The sequence below is a fragment of the Pseudonaja textilis genome, chromosome 2 (assembly GCF_049901715.1).
Source record: "Pseudonaja textilis isolate UNSWEBS1 chromosome 2, rPseTex1.2, whole genome shotgun sequence".
Lineage (NCBI taxonomy): Eukaryota > Metazoa > Chordata > Lepidosauria > Squamata > Elapidae > Pseudonaja > Pseudonaja textilis.
In genome coordinates this window covers 53,718,625-53,742,942 of record NC_141991.1, presented here as the reverse complement: position 1 = coordinate 53,742,942, position 24,318 = coordinate 53,718,625, and the positions used below count along the sequence as shown (strand labels likewise).

The following is a 24,318-nucleotide window of genomic DNA, read 5'->3' as shown; positions in this document are numbered from 1 at the left end:
ATCCTTATGTATCAAATTGTGCTATATGTGTATTACAAATTAAAGTCCATGTTTAGAAGTTGTGGCAAGATCTTGACATTTGAAATGTAACCTAATCATTGCCATAATTTTGAATTAGATTGTATGTCCACCATAGTGGCGTACTTCGTGCCCAGCATGTAATGATAACAATAAAACATTTCTGGGTTTGAAAATTATATAGGAAGCTGGAAAAATAAAGTATGAGATATGTAAGGGTCCATGCAACCTAATAATCTATATGCTGCCAGTCACACTAGGATCACAGACATGGTTCATTTCTCATTAACACATGCTGGGCATGAAACATACCACTGTAGACATACTACCTAATTCAAAATTATGGCAATGATTATGCTCCATTTCAAGTGTCAAGCTTTCACTATAGTTCCCACTTGATCGTATAACACAAGTTATTCTTATGAGCTTCAAAGCATAATTTTTTCTTCCTACTCATTCCTGTGGTTCTTCCTTGGTTGCTTTGTTACATTATTCATATATATCTTTTGTGTCCTGTGGTGATGAAGTGATTGCTTGCCTTGTAAAATTGAATTATATTTGCTATATAAATTAGGAATATTCTATATGTAATATGTGTGCTTGCATTCATACTTTCCTAACTTCTGTGTCCTATTAGAGTAAATTGATTACATAATGACTTTGACTGAATGCATCACTCAAGGCAAAACTAAAAGTAGAACATCTCCTAGAATTCCCTATAAATTAAAATATTGTAAACATTTGTAAAATTGGCAAGAAATTTTAAAAATCCAATCATATAAATTTTTCTTTCTGGACAAATAATTTATGCTGTATCTTTATGCCCCTCATGCTGTACTAAATTTGAAAAAGATCTATACTTTGCGATATGATATGCTGGCATGTGGTCTTTTCACAGACATTAATGAATGCGTATCAGATACTCATACTTGCAAGAGAGGAGAACATTGTATCAATACAATTGGATCATTTACGTGTCTTCAACAACTCAGCTGCCAATCAGGATATGAACTTCAGGATGGTGAATGTGTTGGTAAGATTAGAATTTATTTTTTTTCAAGCAGTTTATAAATTCATTTGTCAAAATTGTGAGCTGAAGTACATATTGTTTTTGATGAAATGAAATTTAAAGTTATAATTAAATTTATTGTTTTCATGAAATTAAATGGATTATTTTGTGTAACCCAAAAAATCCTCCACCTTGTAAAAGAAATGAATTGTTAAATAAAACAATATATAGCAATCTGTGATCCCGGGACAGGATTTACAGAATTTATGGTTGGAAAAGAGATATTCCCCCAAATATTGTTTTAACAGTTGAATATTCTTTATTGATGCTTTGATAATAATACAGGGGAAAAAACATTCACTCAGTTTTTGCTTGTAATTTTGTTTGATACTTTCCAGAAAAAGTGGAAAATGCTTGTATTTATCTCACTGAGAACAGGCTACCAAATTTTGGGAAATACTGATTGTGCTTTTATAAATTTTCCATGCTCCCACTGTAGAATTGGTTTGTAATTATCCATTCCTATGTAGCACAATGGGGATTTTAACTTTTTAGACATTATTTTAGAATACTCAAAACAATTGTGATACTATTCTCATATTGAAAACAAAGAAGGAACGATCATAATACCTACCTATTTGTTGCAATGCTTTCAATGGTCTTTGTGTGCAAGAAGACCTAATTGGTGAGAGTGGTTTACTTTGTTGACAAATTCAAGCTTTCGCAGGAAACAAAAATTGCTACCCTTTCTTTTAGTTAATTCAATGGCCTGAATAAAGGCACAGCTAGGTAATTTTAGAATCTAGACTGAATGGGAATTATCGCAATTGTGATGCATACAATTAATGTTGTGTATATAAATTAACACACAGCCCACCCTGAAGAAAGGCTGGTGTGGCCAATATTCTGTATGCTATTCTTTTCCATGTTTTGATCCAACATTTTGAAGCAACAATGAGAAGAAATACTCTAGCTATTTCTTGCTACTTCAGATACTTGGGCTTTTCTTTTGACAGTATTGAATCATTCCCAGCAGTGGGCACTGATTTTATGGATAGTATAAGCATTATTAGAAGGCAAAAGTTATATTTGAGAGTGATCAGAATTCCAAAGCCTTTTAAAAAAATACATTTTGACAAATCTGACATACAGATTTCCTATGTGCAAGTAGTCCTCATTTAGCAACTATCTCAGACAATGACCACTCACAGTTACAATGGGGGATTAAAAAAAAAACTTTGTGACCAATCCTGCATTTATGACCTTCACGGGAATGTAAAAGCAAAGGAAAACCTGAAGTAAGAGCACAGTCGTGGTTTCATTTAGCAACCTTTTTGGTTAATGACTGAGCTGCCACTCCCAATTGTGGTTGCTAAATGAGAACTACCTTATTTAAAAGCATCTAGCAGCCACTTTTCATATCCTAGTCTAGCATATTAAAAATGGCAACGCAGGTTTCTGTGTGGTTTTTCCAGTTAATTCCTAGACTCTGGGTCTATAATAAGCAATTATGAGAATGCCCCATCAGATGAGAATGCCCCATCAGGTGAAAATATAATTTGGAAAATATTGGATTGTGCAGAGATGGATAGAGTGACATTGAAAATAAAAGATAAAGGAGATACAGAGTACTACTTAACATGGAAAAGTTATATCAATTGTTAGAGATAAGAGGTAGAAATTAGATGAAGAAAGAGCACTGCTAAATTAAACATGAACATTGTTTATAATTATATGTATAGTAATATAATCAATAAAATTATAAATAAGCTAACATAATTACAAATAGGTTAGAATTATTCTGTTGAGTGTATACAATGAGTGTATCCATCCATCTTGTTATGGGTTGTCCACTTCTCTTTCCTTCTACATTTACCAGAATTAGAGTCCTTCCAGAGAGCTATGCCCAAAGTAGGATCATTTGAGCTTGGATATCAAACATAGACGGGTATTTGTTCATCCTCTATTTTTTTTAACCAAGGATATCTGGAAATTTGAGTAACAAACAAAATAATCCACATATGACTAATATTTAAGTATCTGACTTTGGATTTCTGCATCCACATTTGATTATAAATGTGGAGGGCTGGTTTTCTATTTTGTTAAATTCCCTTAAGTGGATTGCATATAATTTTCCAGGGTTTTTACATGTCAGTAGGGCAAATATTCTTTCCAAATGGAGTCAGGCAAGAAAATGAATGATTGCTGCCTTAAAGTATTTTACATTTACTATTAGATATTAATAGCATCTTGCATTGTAGCATTCCTCTTTATAAACTTACACATGTACATGAAACAAAAGATGCCACAAGAGTTTTAGAAATGGTGTAGCTAAATTGTTTCTTTTTTTTTTTACAAAAGATATTGATGAATGTGAAAGAGGAACTCACAGCTGCAAGATAAACTTTGCATGTCAAAATACAAAAGGATCGTTTTACTGTGAATCAAAGCAACGATGCATGGAAGGATTTTTACAAGATCCGGAGGGAAACTGTGTCGGTGAGTATTTCTATTCCTCAATTAATGAGTTCCAGATGCTATTCTATCACCTGCGGTACATTTCATTACATTCAGTCATCTTTAATGTTATACTGTTTTCCCACTCTCAAATTAATTCCCTTTTAAAATACAATAAAATAAGAAGTAAATATTAAGATTTTTGAAATATTACAATTTTAACTATGGGTAACTAAAACTCTATTGGTCTGGAATTTATTGCACAATAAATCAAGGCCAATGAACAGGAAACAAAGAACAGCTGGAAAATGGGTTGCTAATTAAGTTAAAGACTGATAGCAATATATTAATATTTATTCCACAGACATTAATGAATGTACATCACTTCCTGAGCCATGTAAGGCTGGATTCAATTGCATCAATACTGTTGGGTCTTACACTTGTCAGAAGAACCTCTTAATATGCAGCAGGGGATATCATTCAAGTGAAGATGGAACCAGATGTGTTGGTAAGAGTCAGATTAAAAAACCCAGCTATAGGTATGGTTAGATTCACTCTCTCTCTTTAATCTCATTTTCAAAGAGTTTTGATACATTTCTGTAAACATGCATGTTTTGAATTCCAATGCATACATAAAAGCATTTGTTGCAAATCTTTGTGGTGCTGGTAGAGATACATTCAATGTTCTTTGGCTTATAATGGAAGGCCTTAGTTGCCATCCAAAAGAAATTGAGTTATATACATTGCCTACCTGCTAAATCTTAAAATAGACTTCAACAGGTGAGAAAGACAAGTCTGCCAAATGCTTGGCAGTGAACAGTGTTACTGATTGCTGTTGCTTTTCACTAGGCAGTGTTATTCATCAGGAAATGTTGACATTTATACTAGTGTTTGCTAAAATAATTACTCTTGTCCTTGTTAATGCCAACAAGGGAACTAAAATCTAAAATAATTATTTCTATGGATTAATATAAGACACATACATGTATCAATAGTATAGACGTTTTAGTGATTTATGCTTCTTCTGTTCCTTGTGATTTCTAAAAACTGAAGCAAGCATAATTCAGGCATGCACTGGATCATGAGAAATGCCCTTTTATGGATCAGTAAGTTTTATTATACAACACAGAGAATGGGAATAAAATAATAGATTTTTTTTTAAAGGATAAATATAAATAATAAGGTCACTCAGGAACATGGACTCCAAATCATATATGAATAATGAGAGATAAACTTTGCAAGCAAGATAAAGTGAATATGGTGTGTTTCAAAACAATCTTTTCAAACAATGATAGGAGACATTAGCATGAAAACAAGATTTGGTGCAATTCATTTTACAGTGAAGTACACTGGGACAAAAAATTATCTATGTATATTTGTAGGTACATCCCAAACATTAAATCTTTCCTCATTAGTCTGTTTCCTTAGATCATTCTGCAATTTTCTAGTACAGAGCTGTCAAACTTGCATTATCATGATGTGATGTATCATGACTTTCCCCCTTTGCTAAACCATGGTGTGGGTATGGCTAGCATGTGATGCATTTGGCCCGTGGGCTGTGCGTTTGACAGCCCTACTCTAGTGCTTCAATATCTTTCTGGAGATACTGTCTGAGACAGAACTTTACACAATCTTTCAAATATGGACACACCACACACTTAAATAAAACTATTAATAAGGTGCGAATCATTTCCCATTTAGGATTTGTTTTTTCACCATATTCATCCAATGGAATAGTATCAACTACAGTATTGAAACTCCTTTCTTCAGCTCAATTCCATATCCACATTTGGAACAGTCTGTATTGTTCTGGTCATCACATCTTCTCTCCTCCTTTTTTTTTTTTTTTGCATTTTTAAAATTTTTATTGTAAGATAAAAGTACAGAAGAAAAGAAAAAAAAAGAGAAAAAATAATGACTTCTGTCTTTGGTGCAACAGAAATAATACAATACTAACTTTTTGCTTTACATTTCACAATTTAAGCCCTTTCTATAAACTCTGTCAACTTTACCATCCATTTTTCCATTGTGGGAACTAGTGTATCTTTCCATCGGTGCACATAAAATTCTGACTGTTGCCAACTTATATAGTAATAATGTTCCAGATTTTCTTTCAGATTCTTTATCCATCAAACCTAAAAGGAAAACTTTCGCTTTCATTTTTTCATTTATCTTAAGAATCTGCTGAAATAAAGTAGAAATCTGATCTCAGTAGTTCTTGGCTATATTTCAAGTCCATCAGAGATTATTAAAAACTACCCTTTTTGCGGTTCATTTCTAACATACATTTGAAACTTCCTTACACATTTTTGGCAATTTCTCTGCTTTTAAATACCAATGATACATCATCTTACAGAAGTTTTCTTTCAAATTATAATTCAATCTGAATTTCAGTCCATTAAAGTACAACTTTTCCCATTGGCCAATCATTATACTTTAACCAAACTTCTTTGCCCATTGGATCATACAATCTCTTACATATTCATTCCGTCTCTCCACCCCGCTTTAAATGACCAACTCCAAGAAATGAAAATAATCAAGAAACTGGAAAAACTGTCTAATAGAAATAAAATTATGCATGACTTAGAAAAAGTAAAGATTCATTCTTTATATCTATGAAAAGCAGGTTTATCTAACAGTTAGATTAAGTTATATTTAGGCTAGAGAAAAGAAGGTGCTTCTTTACACTATCTCAACCTACAAAGGTCTCAGCTTTACAACATTAGTCAAATTCATCTGATCGTAAACCTCTTGTGCCTATTTGATTGTTTGGAACCCTGAATTGGATGGAATTATCTATCATAAAGTAGGGAACATTTTTTGCCCAAATTGATTAATTTAAAGAATGTATCCAAAATCCAGAAGCCATGGCTTCCATGGGATTGAAATTTGACAAAACTGTGGCTGCTTCAATGCTGGAAGTTGCTGAGGGTTCAAATTCAAATGTAATCTCAGTAACTTGACTGTATGAATCAAAGCTGTTTGGTATTCTGTTAAATCCATCAATGAATATTGACTAGGCAGTAGTGATGGTGATGTAACGCAATAGAAAAAGTATATGACATAATTTGTATGTGAAATAATCATATAGATTTCTTCAATGGTTTATGTCAGGTGTTTAATAGCAGTTCAGTTGAGTAATAAGAATGTGTTATTTTGGGAGAGTCTTGACTTAGAAGGAAATTAAGAACAGCTTGGCCAACTATCATTAACCAATCTAGAAACAGAACAGTGCTTTGAAAAATATATCTGCTTTACTACAGTAGTGGAATGCTGATGTTGGTGTGAAATTCTTCATCTTGCTCATTTACCCTATCAGCTACCTGACTTGGTTAGCACTAGTAAGACTTCTTTAGAAACTTTTGAAATTATAGAAATTAGAGCTTTGTTGTATCTAGAAACTTCAAACTTCATTGTAATATTAGTAATGAAAACATTGTACCTCTGCCCTTGTAAGTATACTCCTATGCTTAGACTTTAAACACTATTGCTTTTGTGTGTGTGTGTGTGTGTGTGTGTGCGCGTGCATGTCTGTGTTAATAGATTGAAAGCATAAGCAACCAAATAAAAACTCATTGTGGTTCTAATTTTCTTCTTTCTTTTGCAAGAAATAATACAATGGATAATTAAATTTAAATTAGATAAACTTATGGTTCTAGAAATAGATCACTGGGACAGGTTATGCAGAAGAATGGAGTCATTGTGGTTGCTTCTTTTTGCTTAGAGAATTCTCAACAAATTTATTATTTTTCAATGCAATAGAGTGGTTAGCAACAGTTTCTTCCAACATTTAGCTGGAAAACACTGTAACTGTCATGAAATGGGATGCTCTTTTGACAGAATAATGTGCTGAAAGTAATTGAAAGAAGAAGTGATTGGAATGCACAATTTCCAAGAAAACTACTCAAAGAGTTGAACAAATGAATTAAAGACAACTTGTGTTGTTAATTGGCAGATTTAAATCATTATTAAAATTAACGTTCTAATGCTTGCTGTAAAGTGAACAGAGATGCAAAGAGATGATGCTTTAATTTGAAAAATCATCTTTTGATTCATTATATATTGCTAGGCTATTTAAAACAAGTGATTAAAAATAAATTAAAATAGCATCTTTCTAACCAAACTCAGGTTTTGTAAATGTATAGTACTGTAGATATATATGTCATTTATTTATAATATTGGCTATAGAAATGGCATTTGAAATTCTGATATAATTTCTTTATCTCCAAATAAAGTTGTCTACAAGTAAATCCAAGGATCCCAAAGGTTATAAAAATTAAGCAATTGTTATCCATGCTCATGATATTATATGCTACAGCCTAGTGTGATGCTAACACCTGTACTGAGAGCCAATATTATTTAGTGATTAAGATATTAGACTAGAATGGAGGTCATATGAATTCAAATATACTTTACCCATGGAAATCTACTGAGTAGAATTAGCTCTGTCTTTTCCAGTTCAATTTATTTCATATGGTTGCTATTGCAGTAAAAACAGGAGAAGGAAGTGCTATATACCTTATCTTTAGTTCTTAAATGAAAGACCAAATAAACAAACAAACAATAAATTATTTTTTAAAATGTAAAGCATTTGTTGGGCACATGTGAATGGATGAAAAGTATTATCAGTCCTCAGAGTATATGACAAATTGCTTAATTGGTATGGAAAGAGGTCAAGGAAAGATTTCAATTTGTAATGAAATCTAACTCTGCCTTTTTCATTTTACATCTCTGAACTTGTTTCCTATTATCTGAAAATGCTGGTTTAATAACAGAACAGAATAATAGAGCAACAGAGTTTGAAGGAGCATTTGAGGTCTTTTAGTCCAATTCCCATCTCAAGGAGGAAACTCTATACCATTTCAGACAATGGTTGTTCAGCCTCTTCTTAAAAACTTCCAGTATTGGAGGACCTACAACATCCACTAATTAGTTGTTCCAACTGTCAGGAAATTTTTCTTAGTTCTAGGTTGGTTCTCTCCTTGATTACTTTCCATCCATTGCTTCTTGCCTATGCCCAGGACATAATAATTCAGGACATTCCAAACAACCTAGGAGAATTAAAGATATGAATGTAGCAGTTTCTATATTCAATATACCTAAAGAAAAAAAATTAAAAGGAAGCTAATGTTCATTTGGACCCAAAATAGAGTGCTCCCCAAGGCTTTGCAACTTGAATTTCTATTTTATTTTAAATTATAGGGTTTGTCTGTAAGAACCCCAGAGCTGCAGGAGGCCAGCTTTGGCAAAGGGAATTGTAATCACTAATCATTCTACCTGCAGTTTCTGGGAAAAATTAACCCACTTCTGCTCCTGCTGCATGCTCAGGCTGCAAGCACCTTCATTCCAGACATTTGCTGAAAATTGTGATACAAAAGGAGAGTGGTCATCAACTGGCTCATGGTGGTTAGAGTAATTGCTACTTTTTGCTTCTGTAGATGTTGATGAATGTCAGTCTGCCACACACCGCTGTGGAGAAGGACAGATTTGTCACAATCTACCTGGAGCTTACCGCTGTGATTGCAAGATGGGATATCAGTATGATTCATTCAGCAGAACTTGCATTGGTAAGTATGACACAGGGGAATTGGTATTGCTGATTGTTGAAATATGGACCCGTGGTCCGATTTTATACACTATTGATTTCAGCATAAGTATTAATTCTACTAAAGCTCAAATAAGATAGCACAATTGCTTCTGAAGTACCCTTCAAGCACATGGACTAATTTGTCTGTTTGATAATTGCATGCTCCAGTTTTATTTCTAGTACAGCAATTGATTGAAATGAACCTAAGCCAGTACTTATTGATGAGCTAAAAAAAGGCTCCATCTCTGTTTTACTAAGTATGTTCACACTTCCAAAGAAAATAGGTCCTGAGTGATGTGGATGCCAGGCAATGGTGGGGGATTCAAAAAATTTTACTACCGGTTTTGTGGGCATGGCTTGGTGGGCATGGTGTGGCTTGGTGGACATGGCAGGGGAAGGACACTGTAAAATCCCCATTCTCTCCCCACACCACTAACCAGCTTTCCAGCTCCATTCTCCTGTGCAGGGCAACAAAAGAAGACCCAGCCGATCAGCTGGAATTCAGGAGGCAGAGAATAGATGGGAGTGGGGCCAGTCAGAGGTGGTTCTCCGAACTACTCAAAATTTCTGCTACCGGTTCTCCAGAACTGGTCAGAACCTGCTGAATAGCACCTCTGATGCTAGGTAACAATCTACCAGCTATTCAACTTCTGAGTGGATGCTATAACCCAGTCATTGCAAGTAGGTGCTGTAGTCTCCTTATGACACATGAGTCAAGTCATTTAATTGAATTAAATATAAATGAATGGCAGATTGTTGCAAAACTTTGTGTACACTCACATACACTCACACAGCATAATTGTTTAAGCTTAGCATGGAAGGTTGCCTGGAATTAGAAAGAATGGTATGAACATTTCTTCCCTTCCCCAGCTTTCTTCTCCAAGGTAGCATTGAAGTCGAAATAAGTTTTGAAAGAGATGACCATGGAGATGTGCTTGAAGATTTTGACCTTTGCAAATTCCTATACACAATGCATGTTACAGATTATACCTTGCGAAAAGAACTTCTGAATGTTATTAATAAGTAAACGAAAGTGGCAATTTCAGAAACAATCAGCCAGTTTGTGCTCCTTTGAGATTCCAATTTCAGAAAATTAGAAGAGGGGAGAAAAGGGAGGGCAGAACACTCTTACTTTATAGAATTGCTTGTAAACCTCTAGACCACTATAATGATTATCTCCCCTCCTAGTCTGTTTCTACTCCAGATAGATATGCTCTGGATTCTAAATGATTTCAGCTGAAGCAGAATATATAAGAGAAGTGATTTATTCACATTTGTCATGATTGGGAAAATGTACATGAATGGAATCTTAACAATGCTGATTTGGAACAAACAGATTTAAAGGTTATGAGGCTTAGAGTCTGGAAGAAACAAAAACAGAGAGGGCTTGGAGCTTATATAGCTTCAGGATGCTGAGCCAAAGAATGTCTTCTAATAGTCGTACCAGTAGATTGGCATTGCTGGGGCATGGGACAGGGCTTTGACGGGATAGAAATTATAGGAGATTGACAGTTGAAAAAGGAGGTTGTGTCCCTAACTTTAGCTAATGAATTACCTTGCTTACCAAAAAAATAAAATTCATGAACTGTCAGTCTAAAATTATCTAATTATAGAGAAAAAAGAATATGACAGAGGTATGCAAGCTCCATTGCCAAAGCAACAAGACTTAAAACTTACCTTAAGTCCAGAACAGTCAGATAGTATTGAGAAGCAACTCAAATAGACACGTTCCTAATTTAATTCACTGAAGTATAAGTAGGAAAAGGAGTCATCAGACTTGCATGAAAGTGATTTTAACCTTCCTGTGCAATTCATTTCTTGGTCTGGTCCTATCTAGTGGGACACATCCATTAGTATTACTTCATATTCTGGAGGCTTTCAAAACCATTCTCTGTGCTATAAGTGATTTGGTAAGTCAAAAACATAGAATATAAATGTAGAAACCTTTGCAAAAATGAAGTGCTGGTTTATTGGATAAGGTGGTAGCTGCATTTTTCTCTACTTCTTTGTTTCATTATACTGATAAGCAAATAAACTAAGAAAATGTAAACATCCAAGATGGAAACAATTACACAAATCTTCCTCTAACACCTTTGCCCTTTTTTCTGCCTCACAATTTCCCAAGTGTATTTTATGATTATCAGTTTTGATTTTGTTTTGCAATAGACATAAATGAATGCTGGAATTATCCAGGCCGACTCTGCCAGCATTCGTGTGAAAACACTCCTGGATCCTATCATTGCTCGTGTTCTTCTGGATTTCGCTTGGCTTATGACGGGAAACATTGTGAAGGTATTTGTAGATGAATCTCTCTCCCCAAAAAAAAGTCAGCACAGTGAGAAATGACTTACCGAAAACAACACATTTCTAAATGCGGGTATTGAAATCCCTGTGCTTTCTTTTATATTATTCTATTCTTTACTTGTCACAATTACATCCCATTTTTCCAATGTGCTTTATCTAGTATAACATAAAAATGAAACCCTGCCTTAACTGCCATTGGGCCCCTTTTTCATGTATTTGTATTTCACTGAAAAGGAATAACTAGAGTCTAATTTAACTTGCATTGCAAGTTTATTGTTCTGAACCACATTACAATGATAATAGCATGATAAAAATGAATGATGTTATAACTGTTAAGTCAAAGGTGGAGAAAGAGCGGGCCAGAGCGGGCCTGTGTATACACTGTTAGCATCTCTTTGGGTCCTAGAGCCTCTTCCTCCTGTAGGGCAATGCCATATTGACAGCATCACCTGCTGACCTATTTACTTGTAGACAAAGTGCAAGTAGCTTTAAATAGACACTAGACTTGACATCCATTAGGTGAGAATTATCTGGACTTTGCATAAGTTTATATGAAAAGTTTAAGACTTTCAGTGAAACTTAAACTTCCTGAAAACATCCTGGCTCCATCTATTTCTGGATTGTGTGATACAACTTTCTATAGACCTAGAGATACCATAAATGATACATCCTACATCTAAGTTATAGTTAAAGTAATCATCTAGGACTTTCAAATGCTTATTAATATTATCTCAATTTAATAATTTAGTATTTTAATCAAATATATTTCCTGCATGTATAAACCACCATCCGTGATCTTCAGGCTTAAAGATGCTCCGTGTCTTTTTTTAAAAAAACAATCCATTTAGTTAAGGGTTTTTTCTACTTTGTCTGACAGATATGTGGCAGTAACTGAATTTAACATCACTTTGATACTCATTTTTCAACACAGATGTCAATGAATGTGACAATAATCCATGCAATCAAGAATGTGCTAATATTTATGGTTCCTATCAGTGTTACTGCAGGCAAGGCTACCAATTAGCAGAAGACAGCCATTCTTGTAAAGGTACATCTCATTTGTTCCATTGAAGCACTAGTGTACATTTCTTGGGAGAATAAAACCATTGCCCTCACATGTTTGCTAATGTACCAATTCCAGATATTGATGAGTGTGCCCAAAGTGCAGGCATCCTGTGCACTTTCCGCTGTCTCAATGTGCCCGGGAGTTATCAGTGTGCTTGCCCCGATCAAGGATATACTATGGCCGCCAATGGAAGGACTTGTCGAGGTAAAAATGAGAGAGAGAAAATTGTTTCTTGCCATTAGGTCATGATGAATTGACCTAATTTTCATTTACCATCGCTGTATGTGAATAAAATCTTCATTTTTTAAAAAAAAATGCAATAAAGGATAGGAAGCTAAACATAAAGTAGGAAAGTATGTGCCAACGAACCTTGCATACTCAAACAAAATATTGGGGAAAATCACTTATTTAAAAATACATATAATAGATGAAAAATGTTGAAATACAATTTTAGGGAATCTTCTATAGCATCACAAAAGTGTATGTATTAGAAATTGTGCACAAAAATACATGTAGAAGTTAATGCAGAGATTTAAAAATGTACACATAAAATTGTTCAGCAATGGAGTCATTTTTCTTACTTCCATGTAATTTCTTTTCTTATGGCTTTAAACAAGCCACACTCCTTGCAAGAGTGACGTTGATTTAGGAGAGTGTCTCCTCTGTAAAAACTGGCAGATTTCTCTGCAATACTTTGCTTGTGGATTGTCTGTTAGCATTTATTTTAGTGGCAAACCTCTGAATGCTGTCTAGACATTTGAGATTATTTTTAAAATGGCTAAAGAGTTAAGCCAGGATTTCCTTCCTTGTCTTTTGCAGCTATCACAAATCAACAAATGGCTATTTTGTTATCTTGCTCTTGAAAGATTTTCTTGCAAGATTTTCATTCTTACCTTAAGTATCCTAGATAGAAATAAATTATTGTTTCCGTCAAACACAATGATATAACTTGAATCAATGAAATTCTGGTCTTAAAACAAAATCTGTGAGCCTCCCAACTATGTAGAGAAGTATATATGCAACAAGGATTCTGCAGCTACTTTATCAATATCAACATCTCCACAGCAGTTGGAGATCCGGAAATGGGGAAATCAAACTATATTTAGGGCCATCCTGAAAAGCAACCCTATTCAGTCATGTAATTAAAAAGTCTTGCAGATTGCAGGCAGAAATGGAAAGTGATTTGTGTCCGCCTGCTTCTGTATGCTTCCACCCAGAGCTTTGGTATTACTTCTGCAGGAATACCATGCCCCATGTGATTGTATATTTTCATCCCCTTTTGAAAATTGAGATAACTCTTCTGGCTATAGTGCTGAACAGTTCAAACTACAATTTGCAAGTTATGATTTGTGATGCTTGTGCTCTGCAGGAACTGGAAGTTTTACTTTTTGCCTTATCCTACCTTACCCCACCTGCACTCCAGAAGATGTCACAGATATATTTACTAGTTTATCCAGACTTATTCTCTTTAGTAAACTTTGCAATGGTTTCATAATTCCTGCTTTAAAAACTCTGTTCAGTTTAATATTTTCAGCTTAAGTGTAAGCAACATATACTGAACTCTTTACTTTATCCCACTTACATGATCTGGGCTCAGGCAAGCCCTTCTTCTCCATCCAAACCATAGAGGTCTTCCACAACAACTTACATCTCTGAATGCATCTTTGGGGAAGAGCTCCTGGTTGCAAAAGAATGATACTAGGCTTTCAATGGGAATTTATATACATATTTTTTTAAACCCCCATCCTCTTGACAGCTACCAAAATTTTCCCCTACTCAGAGGTTCTGGAGTTATCCAACAAATGCATACTAGATGTTCTGAAATGGGTTTGCATGGGTGTGATGTTCATTTTCTCTCTTTCTGTGTGAAATGAGGGAACATTTACTACCCCTGGAGTTGTAGAAATTTAGAGATCTGGGCACTATATTTTTTTAAAAAAATTCACTCAGTGGCTAAGACGCCAAGCTTGTCGATCAGAAAGGTCAGCAGTTCAGCAGTTTGAATCCCTAGCATCACATAATGGAGTGAGCTCTCATTACTTGTCCCAGCTTTTGCCAACCTAGCAGTTTGAAAGCATGTAAAAATGCAAGTAGAAAAATAGGGACCACTTTGGTGGGAAGCTAACAGATTCCATTGCCTTTGGAGTTTAGTCATGCCGGCCACATGACCACGGAGATGTCTTCGGACAGCGCTGGCTCTTTGGCTTTGTAATGGAGATGAGCACCGCCCCCTAGACCTGGAAACAACTGGCACATATGTGCAAGGGGAACCTTTACTTTGATTCAGCTAGAGGGGGTGTTGATTTGTCTTGTTTTTTTCTCAATCAACTGGGGTTGGCTGTAGTGAAGACCATATCATAGATGACTACAAAGTGCTTAGAAAGGATTGGGTCAGGTGTGAAGGTACCTTTTTTCCTTACCTGTTTCTTTTTCATTTTATTCAGTGAAATTCCATGTATTCAGTGAAAAATAACAGAATTTATCAGAGGTTGTGAGGAATGGCTTTTGGTTCAGTCAAAATAGGAGTGCCCAATCTAACCCATACATCTCCTTAGACTTTCCAGGACATCTTCACCAACAGAGAAAAGAAATTCTATCTCAAATTTCCCACCCTGGCTATTTCTTTGACTTTGGACAGGGAAATTTAACTATACTTATGATTCACGATTATCCCAGAGGTGATAGGAGTACAGCCTTTGTCTGTGGAACAAGTACTGGCTTGGGGTGGTCGGATTTATTTATTTAACTTAATAAATAAATGCTTTTAATTACCAAATACTGATACTAAGGTAATTCAGAAAAGGTCCCTACATTCTTGCTTAAGCAGTTTATAAAATGAGTCCATAACTTACAATCTGTTTAACTAATTTAACTGAAGCCTTTAACATGGTGGGGCAATCTTTCTTTTTATTAATAGAAATGAGTCATTATGATTGATTTTCCTATATGTAACCCAGTGGAGTTGGTATGATTTGTTCACTTGTGGAAGAAGGATGCTACCGAATTGCCATTTTTGTGTGTGCTTCATCCTCAGATATTGATGAATGTGCAATGGGAACCCACAACTGTTCTTCAGCAGAATCTTGCTATAATATTCAAGGCAATTTCCGATGCCTTTTAATTGAGTGTCCACCGAACTACAGAAAAGTGTCGGACATGTAAGTCTAATAATTACCCTTCAAACTCCTCTTACATGACAGCTAATTACGTTAACACTCTTAATAATTACTCAGCTGGACATAGAGTGTTTGTTGCACTTCTATTTGTTGTGCTTTTTTCAAAGATCTAATCCATTAATACCAACATGTTATTTAATTTTTAAAGACAAACCTGCTACAAATAGCTTCAGGCAAAGCATTTGGGGAACAATGTACCATTGATTCTACAGTTCAGAGTAAATGTGACCATAAACTGAAATAGGTAGCTCTAGTTTCACTGGAAAAGAACTCATGGTAGACATTCTCAAAATCAAATATACATTTTACTTACATGGATACATGTACACACCATCCTCATTTACACTTACTCCATTTTCTCATGTAAATGTACTCCCCACTCTCATCCCATATTCTTGCCTTTCCAAACCAAACTTCAGCAATAAAAATGTGATAAATACTACCATCAAATTTTCTAGAAGCCCGTATGCAGTTAGATCATTACATTTGTATGTCGTATAATATTTAGCTAAAATTGAACTAGATACGTTTCGTTATTCTGATGAACAGGCTACAGCTCTTTTGGCCATGGTTTTCTTTTTCTTTTTCTTTTCTTTTCTTTTCTTTTCTTTTTTGATAGTCTTAACCATTTTTGATAGTTGAATTTCATGGTGATTTTTTTTTAAAAAGGTGCTGTAAGAGCTATGAGTTTAAAAGCCATGAAGGTGCTCTAAGGGACAAAATGTGATGGTAATTTTATCCCCAGATGACTAAAAATGAATGAGGATCCAAGATACCTTCCCATTAAATAAAAATTTGAAAAACAAATGGCATGGTATTCACAATAAATGATCTATGGCTCTTATATTACTCCTAAAGGAGGCCTCAGTTAATGAGAGAGAACATCATCCTACAGAAAATGAGAAACTAGAAAATAACATTAAGGAGACACTGGGTAATCCATTTTTTTAAATCAGAAATTTATCAAATAACCAATGGGAGAATATCTTTGATATACTATGACCTTAAGGAACAGAAAGAGTATAAACGGCACATCTGGAAAAGGCAAGATCTAGGGCTAGAGAGCAAAAACAAATGTCCTTCTTGACAGTATCTGGTACTAGTGATGGGAGCAGGCTGAGCAAAGAGGGTCCAAAGTCAAAAGGAGCAAAGAAGGAGGGACTGCAAGCCTATTGATTTTTAATGGAGAAAATTATTTTTTTGGTGGAAACCATGTATTCAGAGTATAGAGAAATCCATCATCCAGAATTATGTGCAAGTAAGGCATTGTACAATTGCACAGTAGTTGGGATTTTCAGGCACAGTTCATCTGATAGAGATCTACAGCTTTTTATAAAAGGACCATCATTTGTCTCTACACATCTGAATGAGCCATTCAGAATTGTGATGGAAATATAATGGATTTTTTGACTGCTTAGAAGGAGGCAAAAACTAAGGTTCCTGCCCATTGGAAAATAAGTCTGTCTGAGATTAGACTAGTGACAACCTTGCTGGCCCTTTTAAGGATCTGAAAACTTGGTTTTGTGGCCCTGAGGATGTGATCAAGCCCATCCCTTGGCTTTGCTGATAGTTATTTTTATGATATTATGTTGCTATGTGTTTTTGTTTTTATATTACATATTTGATCTGTTTATTGTAAGCTGAGATGGATGGCTATATAAATTGAATAAATAAACATTTAGAAAACATTTAGAAAATTAGATATAATCTATAAAGATAAACAGATCTAATTCCTCAGTGGGGTCAGAAAGCCACTGTTAGTTACATCTTAAGAAAGCTTCACCTTATTTCCAATTAATGAATTTTTTTTAAAAATGCTATTGTTAGACAAATCTTTACCAGATAAGCACAGTTTTTGGAATATCTCTTGTATGCCAAAGGTTATCCTAGCCTAGGAAAGTAAATGGATTCAATTTATAAAATAGTAGAAAAAGAAAATTTACACAAATTATAAACTAAAAACAACTATTCAATGACTTATGAGGGCCATATAATTATGAGGGCCATATAATTTAAACAGGATATAAGTACCTGGCTTTAAGAATGTACCACTGATCCCCATAGAAATGAAGAAACCTCAGTGGAGATCTCTTAGGTTTGCAAAGATGTGTGGTAATAAAGCAGAGAAGGTGCAAATAATGGCCCAGGCCAAACCATAAAGATCAATACTCATGCAATAAAAGCATTATTTGCAAAACCTGCTATCAGTACAGCACTTTAATAAATTCTAGGTTCAATGGGATCAGTACTGATTATTTACTAGTATTTACAGTTAAATTATTCACTATAACATATATGCTGTCCATTTCCAGAATCAGACTGGCTTACTGAATTAATATCAACAGCTTAAAAACAAAGAACGTTTCTTACAATTATGTCAATTCAGGTCCATGTGCTACTGTTTGTATTATGTTATTTATTCCTAAATGCCTTTCTGAAGAGCTGTATTACAGCTCTGGAAATGTAGTGACAAGGGTCTAAATATCTAGGTCTAAGGTATACATACCCAAGGAGAGGTCCATCATTGAGACGGCTCAAGCCAGAATGTCATAAATATGACATTTTCTCAGTGATAAGATCTTCAGCAAACCCTCTTTTCCAGTTGTTGACTATTGACTAGGCAGTTTCAACTTAGGGAAAGCGGTCATGGCAATATCTAGGCCCTGAACTATAGAGAGCTTTAAAGGTGACAACCAGCAAGTCAAATTGCAACTAAGGCTAACTCTTAATCAGTGCAGCTCTCATAATAGTTATGAACCCATAAATACCCAGAATGCTTCAGGTTTCATCAGCTGGAATTTAGGGTTTGTCTTCAAAAGAGTGTCGTGTAGAATGCATAGTGATAATCCAGTAATGCAAGGTAACTGATCCAGGAAAGATCATAGCTGGCACACAATATGTTCTTCTATATTTTAAAAAATTGTATATAGCATAAACTGGTATCTTACTCTGATGCTTTCATTTGATGCAGTGTGTTCAGCCATGTAACCATTCCAGAAACAATGGAAGTTGCATAATGGAAGTTTTGCACGTCAGATTACTGTGCAATTAATAAAACACCATGTTGCATTTATGTAAGCATACATAAATGCTTACTTTACATGCACAACAGAGTTCCATGAAGGAACCATCACAGTAACTTTCATAAGTTGGAAATGATGCTAACTTTGTAAGCATGAGTTCCAGGGATTTCATGTGGCCTGATCAGAATATTGTAAGTGGATGAATCTCACCATTCATTTCCAGGCCAACCTGTGCAGAATAATTTTCTACGCATTCCTTTACATTCATTGCAGTTTCCAGGAGAGGTTTTCAGGTTCATGACCTTTTGATACTTGGCTTGATAGTTGCATTGACATGGTGAGGGTTATATAAGAAGAGCAAGCAGCTGCTAATTGCACGATCAGTAATATTCAACTGTGCTATGTATTGCTTAATATGCTGTCCAAGAGCTCGCCTTCAAAATCCCAGTTACTGAAGTGCTAAATATTTCCTATTTCTCTTCTCTCAGGAGATGTGAACGTATCAACTGCTTCAACTATTTGGATTGCCAAAACACTCCACTCCGCATTACTTATTATCAGCTTAATTTCCAAACAAACATTGTTGTTCCAGCTCATATTTTCCGAATTGGTCCCTCGCCTGCTTATGCTGGAGACAACATAATCCTTACAATCAACAAAGGAAATGAAGAAAACTACTTCAATACCCGAAAGCTTAATTCCTATACTGGTATAGTCTATCTTCAGAGGCAAGTGAGGGAACCCAAAGACTTCTTGCTAGATGTTGAAATGAAGCTTTGGCGTCAAGGAACCTACACAACCTTCCTGGCCAAAATTTATATCTTCATTACATCTCATGCATACTAAGATGGATGTATTATTGTTGAAGCTCACTGGTGCTATTTTCTTTTTTTAAATCTTTCCTGCCAAAGCTTGTGGTAATAGAGAAAAAACTGATAGTAAAATATAGCCTCTCGTATTTTTTCTAGCTCCTAAAGTATCTTTGTTTTTGTAAAATTAACTTAAAATGTATTCACCTGTTTCTCTTTTAACTCTGAATAACTCTGAGCAAAATAAGGCTCTTGAGCTTTGACGCAAATATGTACAGTAGTTATGCTGTCCTTTTAAAAGAAAGTTATTTTGATATTGCACCAATGACAACCTCAGAATTAGTTACCAAGGTTGGGGGCATGATCTAGCCAAACTTAAATAGTTCAGATAAGATGGATTTCAAAGGGAAAATAAATATGTAGCCATTAAAATAAATTGCACTTGAACGATGCTTAAGTGCAATTCAGTTTAGTTCATGAGAGAGCAGAAGGCCAATTCCCAGTCTTTAAAACAACTAAAAAAGGAAAGAAATTGCATATCAGGCAGTGATTTTTTTTTTCATTTACTGACAATTAAACAATATAATTTTAAAAAGACAAAAATCTTCCTTTGCTGAAGATGCCCATAATATGAGAACTTGCTATGCCAGTCAAATTCTGTTTTTATCCCTCCGTCCTCCTGTAACACATCAGATATTGATCAGTCTGTGTGTTCCCCCTTCATTGATATGCCCACCCAGTTTCTAAAGGCTGCTGCCTCCTTTGTTTAAGTTGGAAATTATGGCTGCAGTGCAGAGGAAGAAATAAGTGACCAGGAATAAGTCTGACCAAACTTAATATGCATATAGGCCTCACAGTTAATTCATCTGAAACCAACCCCCCCCAACCTCATATAGTATTTATATAATCAATATTTACTTTTCCCATATCTGAGCAAATGTCACTGTGAGACATTTCCATAGAGTTACCTTTTCACCTTATTCAAGGTTATTGGTGCTCTAATACCATAGGATGTGAAGGTTACCACGTAACTTCTGAGACCTCCTATTTGCTGTGCTTCTCATGTAAATTCTTGGGACTTTCTGGTATGTTCATGCCTGCATTATAGGTAGACCTCGACTTACAACTATAATTGAGCTCAAAATTTATGTTGCTGAGTGAGACATTTGTTGAGTGAGTTTTTCCTCATTTAACGACTTTTCTTGTCATATTTTTTAAGTGAATCACTGTAGATTTTACTGTAAATTAGTAATGCACTTGTTAAGTGAACCTGGTTTCCTCATTGACTTTGCTTTTCAGAAGATGGCAAAAGGTGGTCGGTCACATGACCTGGGATACTGCAACCATCACAAATATGAGTCACTTGCCAAGAGTCTGAATTTTGATCACATGACCATCGGGATGCCGCAATGCTCATGAATGTAAAAACCAGTCATCAATCACTTTTTTCGGTGTCCTTGTAACTTTGAACAGTCACTAAATGAGCTGTTGTAAGTCGAGGACTAACAGTATAAAATTGTTGCCACACTTCTGGGGGCAATAAAATTGTTGTATAAATCTCTCTTTGCTCCAAGAAATACATGAAGGCTGAACATCTATGTCAAGCTGGAGGCTCCCAAGAACCTTCTCAGCAAATGCTGAGAGTCCAGGGCCCTGGGCCTCATGATGGAGCCACGTGGTTTGCTCGTTTGTAGCAGTTTGTTTTCTGAAAGAATGCTCACTAAAGATACATTAGGCATCATCCTTTAAATCCAAACGAGCCCTAGCATTTAATTCCTGGGTTGTACTGGGATAGCTTTAAATGCTTTTCTCAGCCACTCAAGTTGCATAGTACTAATGCTACAAGCAACCAGGTGACTATTAGAGACAATGTCAGGCAGCCAACCAAAACCAATGTGATTATTTACTCAGATTAATTTCTTTATTGTTGCTCACCTGTAGAAAGACTCTTGCCAGATTAAAGCACAATCTGCACAATTATCAGACATGCCCTGTAAATAACTAGGAAGGGTCTACTCTTGGCCTCTTTCTGCCTACCAAGGATCGAGGCTGGTTTGCCTCTTAGCACCACCTGAAAGAACCCCTTCCCTGCAACAATTCTGCACCAGACTCTTATCACATACACGAGAACAAGAATGTGTCATATATGCTGCCGTCTAGTAGTTCAGAGTTTGGCACTCCTTTGGGCTCTTTAAGGATTTTTTCCCCCTCTCCCTTATTATCCTATCCTGGGGAATCATGGCTGTCTGGAAGGAAAGAATAGCCATGTATTTAATTATTTTTCTATGACTCTCAAGAGGATGCTTTCCTCCCAAGGCCATGGTGGGGCATGTTGTATGCAAGCGTATCAGTCTGCATAATTTGTCTTATAAATAGCAATCTCTATCTCCTTCTAGACAACTTTTCAAGATAGAAAACCCATATCTGAACTTGCACTCAACACAGATTAACAACTCTTAAGTGGTCCATATTGTAATATCAGAGGCACAATGAGCCCATAACTTAAATCCCATTTATTTGGAAATTAGTCTCATTCAGCACAAACTGGAATTATTTCTGAATAATATAGAGGATACTCTGTCATTCACTCACTATTACATTTTTTTCTTCCCCTTGAAAGTGATGCACACTTAACTGACAATCTTTAATTTAAAATTAAATAAGGACTTAACACCAAGAGAGGCAGTTGATCTACACTTAAAGTGAAGTAATTTCAGGTCAAAAGGAAACAACGGATGCACGGTGCTGAAATATGGCTTGCTAATTGGAACATTTGCTTGGCTTGGTTTTTAAATTCTATCCTGAAGGGACACTTTATTTTCTAGGAATGTTAGATTCAGACAAGATGTATTATAATTTTTCAAGGAAATATCCAAGATGAACAATGCCAAACCAAGATATTAAAATGTTACAGTATTGAATACCTGATTGTATTGCATGACTATCCAATTAAGATAAACTTGAAGTAGAGCGATTGGTATGTTTTCTACTTTTCTAGCTTGAATTACCCAACAAAACTGGAAGACTATTTGGCAGTGTATGTAGACTATATCACATACTAATAGCCCAATGCAAAATGTATATTTTTATATTGCTTTACTCTATAAAAATAACTGAATAAGATTGAAGTCTATAGCCCATATGTGCTAATAGATACCTTAATCAAAGGATTTGTAGAAATTTACAAATGAACACTGATTGTTAAAAATAAATATTTGGGTTTTTTTTTAGATAAAACAGTTTCTAGATTTCAACTTCTTTTTGAATATTCATTAACCTGGTTATGTAAAAGCTAACTTTTAGCTGTTTGCTAAAAGCATAGCTACAACTCACATCTTCGTGTATTTGTATAGCACCTATTTTTGGTATGATTGAATTCCTTTGGTATGTTTAAAATATTTTCCTAATTGTGAAGAAAGTGCCTCCCTCCAACTGAGCTTAACCTTTGATAAGTTTGGTCACATCCATGGACTTCTCTTGGCAAGATAGAATCACAGCCACCTCTGGTTTTTTAAAAACTTTTTTCCCCTTCACTAAAATGGGCATGGCCAGCATGTGACACATCTGGCCCACAGATCACGAGTTTGACAGCCCTCATGTAGTGCATCTTAGATGCTATTGCTCCACCTAAGAATTGTTTTGTGACATATTGGAACATGTATGGAGCTCCACTTTTCAAAACACTACAGCAAGCACAACATTTGTAAGGCTTTGGAAGCATTTCTTGGGTTGTCTGCAGATGCAAAGTGACCAAACAAATATCTTAGCAGTGCATGAACAATTTGAAAAGAAATGTTGTGGTTCAGTGCTGTTACACCTCTTTCAAAGGCTTTGTGCAGCTCTTTGTACAACAAGTCACTTCTTGTCAGCGCTGTTGTGACTTCAAATGGTCACTAAACGATTAGTTGTAAATTGAGGTCTACCTGTACACATAAGACATGTGGTACTCAAAACTGATTCTCATAAACTATCGCATGAGACCCAGAAGAAGAGTGATTGTGAATTCAACATAAATTCAGGAATTTTAAGTTAGTTAGCAACATGTTTTTGCTTATGGCCCTGCTGTAACACAAAAATTGGTGTATGTTAATATACTGGAAAAAGCACCCATCTTTCATCCAGGATATTTTGGTGTTCGATATTGTTCGCATATTTAATAAAAGCATTGATTTAATGTCATTCTATTAGGTGTCAAAGAATCAATAAAATTATGTGGGGGCATTTGATTTCCAAAAGTAAATGTTACAACCTCCCCCCCGAATCTTCAGACTTTTAAGTGTAGATAATTAAGAAAATGGAGCGCTGATTAATATGTATTATTTAGCATAGACCAGTGAGCTCATGCAAAGAAAATGAGTCCTTGTACATTTTTAATGCATTTTGAACAAAAATAGGATGTTCAACAACTTCTCCCCTCTGCAGGGCATTGGCCTATCTATCTAAGTACTTGGGTCAAAGAAAGAAAAAGTGGTGAGAAAAGGAAAATCAATTACTATCATGATTTTTTCCATCAGTATGGTGCCTTTCAACCTCAAATAAATAAATAAAAAGGAAAAAGGAAAGGTAAAGATTTCTTCAAACTTAGCTTGACACTTTGTGATTTCATGATTATGTCGATTATATACAAACAAAACATGTACAGTAAAAGAAAGGCATTGCCTTTTTTACTGTATATATTTTTTCTCTCTTCTCATTCTGTTAAGTTTTCACATTTAAAAGATTCTTTCTTTTAATGTCATTGCAATTTAAATCCATTAACTGTTGTCCTACCCACTAGCGTATCCAAGAACAAATCTGCTGTCTTCCATATGACAATATTTCAAATATTCCCTTCTTCCTTGCTGAGCAATTTCTTTAAGCCACATCATT

The 24,318-nt window shown here is 35.2% G+C and overlaps 1 protein-coding gene across 2 annotated transcripts in view; it reads left to right on the top strand.

Moving 5' to 3' along the window:
* The window catches only part of FBLN2 (fibulin 2), a 136,480-nt gene extending 113,803 nt beyond the window's left edge, over positions 1–22,677 (top strand). For both annotated transcript variants that reach the window (XM_087923910.1, XM_087923909.1), the window contains exons 10-18: positions 917–1,051; positions 3,389–3,526; positions 3,849–3,992; positions 8,923–9,051; positions 11,238–11,363; positions 12,307–12,423; positions 12,517–12,645; positions 15,476–15,599; positions 19,129–22,677. In XM_087923910.1, coding sequence (XP_087780036.1) covers positions 917–1,051; positions 3,389–3,526; positions 3,849–3,992; positions 8,923–9,051; positions 11,238–11,363; positions 12,307–12,423; positions 12,517–12,645; positions 15,476–15,599; positions 19,129–19,486 — 1,400 coding nt within the window. In that variant the 3' untranslated portion in view covers positions 19,487–22,677. The remainder of the gene's footprint in view (positions 1–916; positions 1,052–3,388; positions 3,527–3,848; positions 3,993–8,922; positions 9,052–11,237; positions 11,364–12,306; positions 12,424–12,516; positions 12,646–15,475; positions 15,600–19,128) is intronic.
* The last annotated feature ends 1,641 nt before the right edge of the window (positions 22,678–24,318 follow it).